This window comes from Dipodomys spectabilis, unplaced genomic scaffold (assembly GCF_019054845.1).
Source record: "Dipodomys spectabilis isolate Male_0828 unplaced genomic scaffold, ASM1905484v1 ptg000046l, whole genome shotgun sequence".
NCBI lineage: Eukaryota > Metazoa > Chordata > Mammalia > Rodentia > Heteromyidae > Dipodomys > Dipodomys spectabilis.
Genome location: NW_024870723.1, coordinates 1,961,979 through 1,976,048, shown reverse-complemented (window position 1 = coordinate 1,976,048; position 14,070 = coordinate 1,961,979). Strand labels below are relative to the sequence as shown.

The following is a 14,070-nucleotide window of genomic DNA, read 5'->3' as shown; positions in this document are numbered from 1 at the left end:
TTCCTTTGGAGAGCGTCAGTTCTCACTCAATGAAGGGATTCTGGTTTAAGGGAGATGAGGGAGAGATACCACACTTCTTCCTTGCCATGGCCAACAATAATCAGTCTCCTAGAAGCTTCCATGGGCTTAACACAGAAGGTTCTCCTTTTATCAATGCCATACCTTGGAAAACTAGTGTAGATAAAAGAAAGAATAAATATTTTTGTTGAGAAAAAAATATGAAGAAAAAGGTCAAAGGGAATGAATGCAATGAACTGAGCCAGAGAAAAATAAAGGAAAGCATTTTTTCCTTGTTCACTTTTTTCCTCCAAAACAGACTTTATATAGAAATTGTATAGAAGCCAATTTATTTGATAAAGAAAAAAATGTGAAAACTGCAGAAATACACAGGTGCACGTGTGTGCATGCGTGCACGCACACACACACACACACACACACACAGAGCTGAAGACATATTTGTAGTGGGATTCAGAACTCAAATTACCAAGAGGTAAAGGAGATGAAATATTATGTTGACTTGAAATGATGTGTTTTTCTCCCCCCCCCCTGCCCCCCGAGATTTAGAGAATAGGTCAGGAAGCCCAGCCCAAGCCAAGTCACCAATGAACTCCTTAGGACTCACGAGAATTAAACTCTTGAGTCACAGAGTAAGTCAGTGTCTCAGTCTAGCCCTTGTAACTGTCACAAACTAGAGATCATAAAAAAGTGTTTGTTGAGCATATATAAAGAAATGAACTGTACATGAAAGTGTGTGTGTGTGTGTGTGTGTGTGTTGAATAATGGTGATTTTGGGAGTGCTGGTCTAGGAATCGATGGGGTAATTTTTTTTTTTTTTTGTCAGTCGTGGGGCTTGAACTCTGGGCCTGAGCTCTGTCCCTCAGCTCTTCAGCTCAAGGCTAGCGCTCTACCACTTGAGCCACAGCACCACTTACAGTTTGCTGGTGTTTTATTGGAGATAAGAGTTTCACGGACTTTCCTGCCTGGACTGGCTTTAAACCATGATCCTCAGATCTCAGCTTCCTGAGTAGTTAGGATGACAGGTGTGAGCCACCGGTGCCCAGCTTGAAGAGGTAATTTTTATGAAGTCAACCTGAATGCATTTAGGAAAGGCATCCTTACAGCTCGCAGTTCCCAGCATAGTCTCTTGTCACACAAAATTGTAAATGAGTGAGTAGTTTTGAGACTAAAAGAGAGCTTGGAGACTTTGGGGCCTTTACAGAGCACTGAGGTTGACCAGCATCAGAATCGTCTGGAGGTTTCCTACTCACAGATTCCGTAGGTTGGGCCAGGATCTAGAATTAGGCCTTTCTAAGTTCCCAAGTGCTCTCAATGCTGCCTGTTCTGCAGCTAACCTTTAAGAACCTGATTTAATGTAGGGGAGCTGAAAGTTAATTGCACAATACAATCACCTGGTGAGATTGTACAAGTCAAATCAGTATCTAGGAAGAGAGCGGTAGGGATGGAGGAAGAGAGCTGGACAATGACAAAATACTCCACAGTTCTGTGATGCTCAACCCATGCTTGAGATGTGCCGCTGCAGTTCAATCTCTTTCTTGCAGAGTTGAGGCATTTAAAGACCATTAAGAACAAGTGATTTGCCTAAGATTATAGAGCAAGTTAGTGACTGATCTGAAATAGAACTTTGGGTGCTTTTATGTGTGTGTAATATCTAGTACAATATACTTAGTAAACTTTGTCAGCTCTCACAGGTACACAAATCAAGACCAACTCTTCAACTGAGTGTTAAAAGTATCTATTTTTCTTTCCTCCATTATTTCATAATTTTTTCAACTTTATGCATATTTATAGACATTCACCACTCCAGACAAGCGAGGAAATGGGAGAGACAGGGTTTTAGAATATTTTCAAGGCAAGATGATCCTTTACATTTTAAGTGCTCTCTCAAACAAAAGCTGAGTGCTCCCTGTGAGCTCTAAACCAGATGTTATTCATCTCTGATTCAAGGCATGGATGAGGGTTTTGCTAGAGCTAGGCACATTAATTGCTGGTATGTAAGAGGAAGTGCTGGGAAAGTGTTTGAAAGTGGTTCTGTCTCTTAAAAAGATTAAAAGTTTCCTTCCAGAACTTGGTTTCCATTAATGATTGGTTTGATAAATATTTTCAAGTAGAGCAAAGATTGTGTCTTGAATCATCTGAGAGCCACATAAAGAGCCTCAGAAGACTTTATCCAAACTACAGACTTCAAAAGTTTCATCATACAGAGGAGAAATTAAGGCTTAGTGAAATGGACCAATTTATGTAACATTACTAAGTGGACCAACTGGGACCAGATACAAAATGTCTGATTCCTGAGCTAGTGTTCTTTTTCTTTTCTTTTCTTTTTTCTTTTCTTTTTCCTCCCAGTCCTGGGGCTTGAACTCAGCACTGTACCAAAACGTCTTTTGCTCAAGGCTAGTGCTCTACCACTTGAGTCACAGCACCACTTCTGGTTTTTTCTGTATATGTGGTACTGAGGAATCAAACCCAGGGCTTCATGCATGCTAGGCAAGCACTCTACCACTAAACCGCATTCCTATCCCCTAGTGTTCTTTTTCAACACTCTGAGTTTCTGTATCAATCTCCCTTGAATATAGCAAGTGTTCAGTAAGTTTAGTAATAGATTATATAGAGTCTTGGTACCCAAATAATATGGCTAAAGCTCTATCATTTTTAAAATTAAAGCAAAAACTGGACCCACATCTTTGACTGGACACAAGTTGAGTATACTTGGTTAGGAGGGAGAAAGGGAATTCTAATACTGATCTCACCCTTTTCTATGTGATCTCAGTAGAGTGACTTTCTATTTCTAAAGCTCAGTTTTATTCTCTGTAAAATGATAATGATCACAGGGTTTGATTGTGGAAAAGATGAAATGAAGAACAGATGCAGATTGGTTCTTTTTTTTTTTTTTTTTGCCGGGGATGGGGGGGGGGAATCTGTCACAAGGCTTGAACTCAGGGCCTGGGCACTGTCTCTGAGCCTTTTTGCTAAAAATCATAGGGAAACCTTAATTATTCCTCTTTAGTTACTAATTGTTTGTTTGTTTGTATATGTGTGTGTGTGTGTGGTGTGTGTGTGTGTGATACCACAGTTTTGGATTTAAGTCTTCGCATGTGCTCTGCGAGTGGTTTACCACTTGACCTATAACCTCCACCTTTTCTGCTTCATTTCGTAATCAATGACTTTCTCATTGCTATTCACCTCTCACTTCTTTCACATATTGTTGGGAAGACTGTTTCAAAGAGGTGAGTGAGACAAAGTATCCCACAACAGAGGGGTCATACCACATTGAAAAGGGGCGGTTACTCCCTCACAACTCTTTCTGCCGGAACAGTTTAGACCTAAGGTGATTCTCCACTGAACACTGAAATACAGTCCCCTAGACATGACTCTGTCCATGATGAACCTTCTCCTTCCAACCCAGGATTTTCTGACCTTCCTTACATCCCTGATCAGCCCACCCACTGAATCAACTCTCAAGTGGACAAGTGTACTTACATGTCCATGAATCTTCTGTTGAGGTGTAGGAGTGAGGCCACCTCCGCCTGGAGAGGAGGGTCTCGGACCACCTTATACTGCAGAGGTTTACATCCCAAGCAGAGTGGGGTGTCTGCAGTGGAAGTCAGCATCGCTGCATCAATCTCTAGGTGTTCATCCAGCGTGTAGATCTGAATACCACGAATCTCTTCACCCACATCCCGGACTCTGATGGTCAGTGGAATATCACAGAACACATTCTGTGGACCCAAGGAGATATTCTTCCCACTGACAGTCAAGAGTTTAATGTCATTAACAGCTCCGCTGGAATCCCAGTCCGTGGAGACAAAGGTCACCCAGAGGGTTAGAGACTCAGGAACTAAGGGGTAGCGGAATTCCAGCTCGAGGTAGCATCCTTGTGGCTCTGGGCAGGCTGGAGGGACTGTGTGTGGGTTGACTGCTGAATTTGGGCTCCAGGTGCGGACACTGGACTTACAGGGTTGTTCAACATCTGGATGACCTTTGGAAATGAGAAGAGTGAATGAGTTCCTGAGGAAAAGCCTTCATTCTGGCCCTCTACATTTCCTACAGACCCCTGAAAAGGTTAGTTTGATGAGAACTTAACAGAGACCGTAAAAAAGGGGATTCTCAGTGTCTTGGTAAAATTATGAGCACCCAACTCATTCTCAACCCTGCAAACAAGATTTCAGGTGAGTCCCCAGACATTTGATAAACATTACATTCAAATCCTACTATCGAGTCAGTGCCCAAGCTTCCCTTCCTTATCTGCTGCTTGGAAACCTTGCTGACTAACAGGGAAAGATAGAATACTCACACAATTGCTACATGTCCTTATTCAATACTTGTTCCATTCTTACAAGGACTCATTTCAGGAGTGAAGAAAAAATAATGTTAAGGACTACAGAATGAATTGAACAAGTTCATATACATTGAAGTGTTAGAGTCAGCATTAGAACCCAGTTCTGGCTCCTTCAGAAATCCTTAAACTTTCTTCTTTTCCCTGTTAGATGTATGAACTACAAAAAAAAAATTAGTGATATACACGGCACTGTACAATCTTTCTGAACTAACAGAATCAGCAAAGAGGCAGTGAGCCATGAGAGCATCTATCTCTTGGGTTGAGAGTCTGGGAGGGCCTTGAATGATGGAGCTGGAAAGCAGCATTGGTGACATCATATCTTTCCTCTCCACCCCCTTCTCTCCATGAACTCATTCAGTACCACTGAACTTCAGTGAGTTTTGTCCAGTCTGACTCAGGAAAGGAGAGTGGATGCGAAGAGAAGGAAGGAGGCATTCTGCTTCTCCTTCCCTAGGGAAAGGATGCCTCATCCCTACTTAGCCAGCAGAGACTATTGAATTGTTCTCTGATGAGGTCACATCTAGACCTTCAGAAAGCCTCTCTCTTGTGTTACTGAGAAAAGGAATCAGGACTCCGTGCGGCAATTGGCTCTGATTTGCAGAAGGGAGTCAAGTGAGAGGTGAAGATCACTGAGAGGAAAGCATGGGAGAATCTCAAGTTATCATATTCGCCATGCTCATTTTGAATCAAGTGGTTGGTCGTGTGGGTTAGGGAGGGTGATAATCCTGGGTATTTATGAAGTACAAGGGATGAAAATTTATCTAACCTTGAACATGCTTTGTAGCAATGTTACAGGGTAACAAGAATCAACATAATACAAATAGCGGAAAGCCATTTGGGCTAGAAAGGCTTTTTCTAAGGAAAGCTGTAAATACCTCTTTACTTTCTCATATCTACCCAGACAAAGGAGGAGAGAAGTCACTGAGTATACGTGCAGCTGGAGATGAAGAAAAGAAAAGGAGGAATGAAAAATGCTCATTTTCTTTTAGGTGTACTGCATCTCTGACCAAAAAGAAATGGATAGGATCCTGCTATAACATTCAAGCACATATATAAAGAATAAAAGGCCAATATACAAGAGGGGAATCTGTACCCCCATATGTATTGCACCATTTTATAGTGGTAGAATCAGCCCAGGTGTCCAGACATTCTTTACAGAAAGCTTCTATCTAGAGGCAACCTTTAGCTTAAGTGAGATGCATGGGAGGGATTCCCTTCCTAACTGAATTTCTGGCTGACTTATCCCAGGGCATAGTGAAGGCATATATATCACTTATTTATTTGGTAAGTGCTATCAAAAAACCAATCTAAAATATATCAAATATATTCTCAGTCGTTGGTTGACTCATCAGACTGTCACCAAAGTCCTGTAAGGCAGTTGAAATTTTGGGTGTGTATTCTGTAGGTCTGTTTGACCCAAGGTCACACAGATTGCTTATTACAGAGCCCTGTCTAGAGAGATTGCATATAGCACATGTCTCATTGACATCTGTTCAATGAAGAACCTTCTCTCTTGTTAATATGCAATTAAAAGAGAAGTTACACTATGAAGTATTGGAGTTACTGCCTAAAGTGACTGTTCACCTGAGTGCCAGGTCAACATTCTACCCCTCTGTGGGCTTTCTACTAGAACGGGCAAGGGATAAAGTGATCTTTCTCCCTTCTTTGGAGGAAACCACTGTCTGTGGCAAGAAAGTCACAGGAGAGCCAAGAGAACAAATGTGTCTCATCCTTCCTCTGGGGTTTCTTGTTCATCAACAGAGGGACTAAATGGCTTCCAATGGACAGGGAGGTGAATCTGGTCATTATGCTCAAGAAGATAAACAGGAACATGAATTTTTAGCAAATCTTGCCATGTCGTTGGAGAAAGATTGTTAGACACAAAAGAAAGAGCCACAAGAGCCATGAAATCCAACCCACCACTAAACAGGAATCCCTTTAATAATACCAGGCTTCAAAACTGACCATTGTCCATGTGTAGGCACTGTGCCAAGCACATTACATGCCTCGGCTCTTTTCACGCCAGCAGTGGGTGTGTGACGCAGGCCTTCTGAAACTTATTTTACTGAAGAGGAAACTGAGCCTCAGATGGGTAAGCAATTCCCTAGTGGGGAGTAGAAGATTATGTGATATTGTTGGTCCAGGCAGTGTGCCAGACTTTGAGGCAATGGAAGTTGGGTCAAAATGTCAACTATTCAGCTTCTCATTGTGTCACCTACTGTAATGTTACCTACCTCACAGGGGAGCTATAAAATGCAAATCAATGAGCTCTTTAATTGATGCTGAAAAATATGTTTGGCTTTGCTCTGGGAAGGAAGAAGGTACTAATAAGGAAAATTTTGTTTGGAGGAGGACTTCCAAGCAAAGAGAACAGTATAGAAGGAATCTGAATTAAGATGACTATAGTTTTGAGTACAAGAGACAAGCATGTACTGAGGCTGGAAACTAATAGAATACACACTGTATTTCACATTAAGGAACCTGAACTTTATACTGAGATCGATGAAAAACTTCTTAGAAATTTTAAGTCAGCTGGGTACCAGTGGCTTACATCTGTAATCCTAGCTACTCAGGAGGCTGAGATCTGAGGATCACAGCCCGGGCAGAAAAGTCATCACCGGAAGTGGCGCTGTGGCTCAAGTGGTAGAGCACTAGCCTTGAGCACAAAGAAACTCAGGGACAGTGCTCAGACCTTGAGTTCAAGCCCTACAATGGACATAAAAGAAAAAAAAGGGATTTTAAGTTGAGAATTCATGGAGATTTTTCTTTAAGAAAAAAAACATGAAGAGACACAGATATACTGTCTATCCATCCATCTATCCATTTATATCAGTCTGTTTGTCTGTCTGTCTGTCTATCTACTTATCTACCTATCCACCCACTTGTCCAGGTATTCAAATAAATATTATTGAAAATCAGGCCTATGTTCTGGGTTAGGCTAGTCCTTGGGGATAAGGATTGCCATATAATATGCTTTCTGTCTTCATGGAGCTTTTTGTCTAGTAAGGTCAGTAAAGAGACTCTTGGACCAAGGCAGACAGTATGGACTATGTGTTGAACAAAGAGATAATAAGAGATCATGGGTTAGAATTCCTAAGGAGGAAATTTGGACACAGCTGGGAGAGTAGATGTGTATTATAAGAGAGGGAGAAGAACTGTGAGAAGGAAACAAAGAGTGAAAGGAAGGAAGGAGGAGAGGAAGAAGGGGAAAAGAAGAGAGAGAGTAAAGAAACGAACAAGGGGGTTGGGAAGGTGGTTCAGTGGTAGAGCGCTTGCCTTGCATGCCTGAGGCCTTGGGTTCGATTCCTCAGCACCACATAAACAAAAAGAAAAAAGCCGGAAGTGGCGCTGTGGCTCAAGTGGTAGAGCGTTAGCCTTGAGCTGGAGAGCTGAGGGACAGCGCCCAGGCCCAGAGTTCAGGCCCCACGACTGGACCCCCCCACCCCGTCCCCCAAAAGGAAGAAAGGAACAGGGGGAAGAGGAAACTTCTACAAGGTCTTGTCACTTCATTATTTATATTTCCTTTTATATATACATAGTAACTAAATGAAAGTTCTCTGTTTAGAAAAGCTGTTCACTAGAAAAGGGCTGTAGCTGTATATAGAAATATGTTCCTACATACTTATATGGATCCAAATTTGCATTTATGAAGATCAACCTAGACACCTATGATAGGTCTATGTGAATATACCCTTGCAGCTAGTAATATGAATACAAGCTCAGTGCTAAGGTTTTCCCCAGAGGCACAGTTCAGCACACTTGAATTATTTTTGAGAGAACAAGGAAGAAAGGCCTTACACAAATAAGAAAAACATTAAAACAGTTAGGTTACCATGTGTTAATCTCTCCTGGACAGACTGAATCCTCAAGGATGAACCAACTGCTTTCATGAGTGATCTTAAAGAGGATTTGTGTCAGACAGTTTCGGCTATCTCAGTTTGGGGACTATAAGAATACCATGGGGACTAGCCCAGGAAATATTTATCTATGAAATATAGCATTTTATTCCAGAGGTAAGAATGCAATCTTTTCCTAGGAACAAAGGTAAGAAGTACTAAGACCATATTTGCCACTTTTTTTCAAATGAAGTTAAGGGAGTGTAGTGGACAGACAATAAATACTTGTTAAATATCGAATCATCTAACTTGGTAAGATGGACTTAAAGAAATAAATTACAGCTCTGTGGACTACTAGGGTTAGAAAAAGCGTGTGGTTTATTTGTTCACCCTGTGGATAAGAGGCTGCATTCAGACAAATTAAGAGAAACACTCCGGAGCACAGAGTAGGGAGATGAAAGGACTAAAATCAAGGTCCCATTCTCCTCGTTTCCTCCCCAACCTCTCCAGCCCCACACATACGTCTGGCATTGCTCATGAATTTGGGAGTTTTCTGTTAAGTTTGGGAAGTCCAAAAACTTAAACACACTAAGATAAATAGGATGAAAATGAGTTGAGAAATAAATTGCAGAGTTTGGCTCATGGAAAAGTTTATCTCTTCGAGGATATTAAAAGGGTCTGAGCCAAAGGGATCACAGAGCCTGTAATAGGATGCTTTAAAAAAAAGTGTGTTTTTTTTTCCTGGCTTCCATGTACTAAATTTACATAGGAGGGAAACCCAGGGCAGTCGGATTTCCTCAGAAGCCTGTGTGAGCTCAGGGAACTGAGGGGGCTCAGTGTTTGCACTTGAACTCTGTCTTGCATGCCACACTTTAAGAGTCAGGGACAAACTAGGAACAGATTTCACTGACTGACATTTGGTTTGGATGAAGGTGTGGGGAGGTGTCTGGAAATTATGTCACTCAAATAGTTGGTAGAATAAACCACAATGATTTTATCCAGACAAGTCTCCGGGGAGATTCTTGCTGATTCTACTTTCCAAATCCCACTCAACTCCATCTACTTTTCTCTACTCTCAGTGTATTGATTCAGATTCACGCAGTGAATGCTAGTTGCTCCTTTTCTTCTCGGACCTTTTTCTCCTAATCTCTTTTCCATAGTAAAGCTCAAGTGTCTTCATAACCTGCACTCTTACCGTGTTACCCAGACCACATCAAGGCACACGACAAAGTGACTTGTCTTTGTTAATGGTGTAAATCCAAACCTGCACTCACTTGATCTTTATCCACCTCCCTTCCTGCCACACCAAACTGGGCTTGCTGTAATTCCAGGGAAGCACATATAGGATTATGGAAGAGCTTTTGGCTTGTGTAGTTTATATCTGTTCATAGCTATCACGTTGTAAGTAAAAACACTAATGCATTTTAAAACTCAAAAACATGTAGTGTACATCCCACAGGCTCTCCAACACTGGTATATCCTGGAGAAAACTCCACTGTCCCTCAGAAGAGAATAAAAGCAAGAAGGGAACATGCTGTCACAGTGCTGCCAAAAAACAATTTTGAGGCACAGGTGTCTCACGCCCGTCATCCTAGCTATTCAGGGGGTTGAGATTGAGGATCATGGTTCAAAGCCAGCCTGGGCAGGAAAGTCTGTGAGACTCTTCTCTTCAATTAACCACCAGAAAACTGGAAGTAGAGCTGTGGCTCCAAGTGGTAGAGCGCTAGCCTTGAGCAAAAAGAGCTCAGGGACAGTGCCCAGGCCCCGAGTTCAAACCCTATGACTGACAAAACAAAACAAAAACCTTGACTTTGAGAACACCCTTCTAAATTTTCTAGTACTCTATAAGCCTCAGGATTCGTCTTAGGAAAATGGCACTCAGACTATGGTCTTTTGTAACAAATCCAAGTCTCCGATGCTGGGGTAGACAGGCTTGCTGCTGGTTGTCAGCATTCTATTCGCTGAGGCCCCTTCACACTGAATGGTAATTACTCATTTACCTATCTAAATCCCCAACAAGTGGTCAGCATAGCACGGTCCCTGTACCCAGGACAGTGCCCAGTAAAAGTGCCTGTGGCCATCACAGGTGAGACCAGGCTCAGTCTATTCAACATGCAAAGTATTTGGAGGGGCCAGAGACTCAGCTTCTTCCACAGGAACCCAGAATGGGTTCCATTTGGAGGGAGACATTACAAGGACAGATTTCAGGAAGGTGGAGCCAGGACAGGAAGTCAGAAAGCTTCCATGAGGAGTCACAGAGAGGGGATTCCTTCATGGGGTGGGAGACTAGAACTGGATGACCCCAGACGTCCCTTCCATGTTTGACAGCCTGTGATTCTTTGAGGCTCAGAGGAGGGTTTTTCCCAGATATCCTTGTTGCTTTACATTCCAGATGGATTTGTTTAGAGTTTCCGAGTTTGGCTCTCATTTTTATTTTAAGCTACTTGAGAAAATAAAGTACGGTGCCATCATTTTTCGACTTCGCTTTCTTCTCTGATCCTTCTCTCTTGCTCTGTCTCTGCCTTTTTCTTTTCAACTCTATTTCTAAAAATACAGAGGACAGAAGAAGCATTCTCACTGATGTTCTATAAGGAGCTAGATCCCATTTCCTCTAGTGAACTGGGGTGATAGTGTCTACTATTATGGTGACTGTACGCATGAGCTGAGCCGCTCTAGCCTTCTTCCTGAGAGGGGCTCAGGTGAAGCCAGGGCCCCTAAGCCTAAGTCTGTGAGGGCCTGAGATGGGGGGGGGGGCGGATGGAACATGCAGAGGAAGGCATGAGTTCTTTGCCAGCCTGGCTTCTGGGTCAGGTGACAGAGTATCACCACCTACATTTGGCCCAAAGGTGTTCTCTGCATTTCTGAGGAAAATATGACAGCTGTTTTCTTTCTCAAACAATCACGCCATGAGGAAGCACAGCCAGTATTTCATCCTTGGGAGAAACGGGAGATGCCTTCTGAGCAGACAGAGGTCTGAGTATGGGTGGAGCCAGTGGCAAATGGTAGACACTTCTCTCAAATGCCTTGGAAGTTAAAGAGATTCCCCATGCGAGGGCATATAGGAGAAGTTGAAAAGAACAGTTGTGACATATGTGAGAATATCCTGGGTAGCCTTAAACATAACTGGAGAAGAATCAGTGATGACTGATGTTTCGAGCTTATACATACATACACAGGCATACATACATAAGATATACATATATACATACACACACACATATATATATACATATACATATGCAGACACATACACATATCCATACATGCATTCATTGAGCCTTAAGTGTATTGACTCTCATGTGACCTTGTGTATACTCACAGGGGTCAGAGTTTAGAAGCTATCTAAACACAATGCACAGTCTCTTCATCAGAAAGATGGCCTTGGTGTCTGTCTGCATTTCCTCCTGTCTAACATACATACGACATACATACAAGGGTACAAGTGCTGAAGCATGTGTTAAATGCATGATTTCTAGTCTTGCAGGAAAAAGTCTTTAGATTACATGAGATGGCACGGGGATATTCCAAATCATAAAATCCCATGTTCTTTGAAAGGGTTGTTCTCCGCACTCTACCTCCACCTGTCAATAAGTACTGCAAAGCCAGACTTACCTTCTGCTTCCCGAGGGCTCCAGTGTCCTGATGGGCCACAGGGCATCGGGGACGAGGCTTTGAGAGCATATTGCACCAGGATTCTCCCCTCCAGGCAAAGGTCGCATGCTGATCCCAATTCTCTAGGCCAAGGAAAGAGGGACAATGCACCGACTTAGGAACAGTCGAATGAGCAACTGGGAGGACTGGGCTAAAGGCCGAAGGGTGGAAGACACAGGATCTATGTTAGTCCCTTTTCCCTACTACACACCCCAAAGTTTCAGGAAAGAGACAACATCCTCCCCTTTCCCAGGACCTTATGTGGGCCTAGGTGTCTTCTTTTTCAGGTGGTGTACATTCTTTTCTGATTTCAAGCAGCCCAGAATCAATAGGCCAGAGGCCCACCACCTGCAATCTTTTTAATTTCCTCTCACATGGAATTTACTACGGATGTGAGGCACTCCTTTGCCTCATTTTGCCCTCAGAGGGGCTCCTTTAACAGGGATTCCTGGGTACTGACTATACCAGGTGCCCTTCTGTGTCCCAGGCATGAAATATGAAGAAGGAAAGGCTCGTTGGTAAAAATTGAGTGTGCTGAATAGATGCCCGAGGAACCTCCCAGCCCTGACATCCTGGGGATAGATGAATCATTCCTCCATTTAACAGTCAAAGGCAGTTTCTTTATTATGCCATCTAACTCATTTTAGCAGATTTCCAAGGGGTGAGCCAATCCCTTAATAGGACTAGCCCCAGAGCTGGGATATCACGGTGGCTTCCCCTACTGTCTGGGGTATCTGGATTCAATCTCCTTTTGGCCATAACAGCTTCTGGGTTCCTACTTGTTTTCTAAGTTTGGCATCTGTTTAGAGGTGGAGAAAGAAGAGCCATGTCTTCTCTTGTATGCCTGTGGACCCAAATATCTGTAAATCTGAGCGAACTCTGCGGAAGAACTGGAAACTGAATCCAGGATGATGTCAAGAAACGTCCCGGCCCCAACTCATCATTTCTCAAAATCCAGGGGCCCTGCCGATTCTTCTTTCAACATTCCTCAAAGAATGGCTGGGATTTGGCTACTTCTAAGGATATAAGAAAAAGACAGCTCTCAAATTTGAAGGCTCTCTCCTCATAGGGAAAGGTCTACACCTCTTGTCTCACATGTTTAAAAAATGAATGAATTTCTCAGCACCACAGTCTGTTGGTGCTTCCTAGATAGTACTAGAGACCACCCTCAAACTCTGAGTTGCTCAGGTCATTTCCCTGCTTATCTTCTTAACTCCAGCCCTGAATGCGATGTTCCACAAAATATAATGCCCTGGCAAACTATCCTCTTCATCTTCTCGACACATTTCTCTCCCTGAATAAGCTCTGAAACTACCATATTGTGTTGTATTTTCCTAGCCTGATTTCTTTTTATTCACTGGCTGATGTTTCTTATCTTTATTTCCTCTGTAAAGACATTTTTTATAAGCCAAGGTCTTTCCTTCAATAGATTATGAATTCTTTGTGAAATAAAGGTCTATAAGTTATGATTCTCTTTTTTCTTTCATGGTCTAACATAAATATTATTTCTTAGTGTTCATCAGAATAAATAGTCAGATGGATAAACGGATGGATGGATGAATGAATGAGTGGATAAATGGATGAGTGAATGGATGAGTGGATGAATGAGTGAGTGGATGAGTAGAGAGATGAATATATAGGAGAGTGGATGATGAGTAGATGGGTGAATAGATAGATCAGTGGATAGATGGATGGATGAATGACTAGTTAGATCAGTGGAAAGACGAGTGGATGGATGGGTAGTTAGATCAGTGGATAGGTGAATGGATGGATGAATGGATACATGCCTGGATAGATAAGTATCAGTCACTCAGATTACTAATACTCCTGGATGACGTAGTCTAGATCTCTAATTGCATAGTTTACATTCTCAGCATTATCATTAAATGTGAAACCTTACATAAGTAGAAAATTTTGCAAGCACACTAATATTCAGTGCCGGAAGAATGAATAAAAATGTCCATGGCTAGCTTGTTCAATTGAATGGTCAGACATAAAGTATTTACAGAGTTTATGCAATTTAACATAAAATGTGTAAGCCATAATATTAAGTGGAAAATTCCTATTAAGAGCTGAATTCATCAAAATGTTTCCATGCCATTCAAATAACCTTACGTAATAAAGTATTATTGACAGCAATTTCTGAGTAGTAGAACATAGGCTGGTTGATTTTACTCCCCAATTTTACACTTCTTGGCTTTCTGAATTTTGTTCATGTTTTAAATA

General features: G+C 42.2%; 1 protein-coding gene across 1 annotated transcript in view; it reads right to left on the bottom strand.

The window, feature by feature from the left end:
• Pappa (pappalysin 1) overlaps positions 1-14,070 on the bottom strand; it is a 223,955-nt gene that overhangs the window by 142,010 nt on the left and 67,875 nt on the right. The window contains exons 6-7 of the mRNA XM_042678753.1: positions 11,806-11,927; positions 3,499-3,997 (exon numbers count right to left, since the gene is read on the bottom strand). Coding sequence (XP_042534687.1) covers positions 3,499-3,997; positions 11,806-11,927 — 621 coding nt within the window. The remainder of the gene's footprint in view (positions 1-3,498; positions 3,998-11,805; positions 11,928-14,070) is intronic.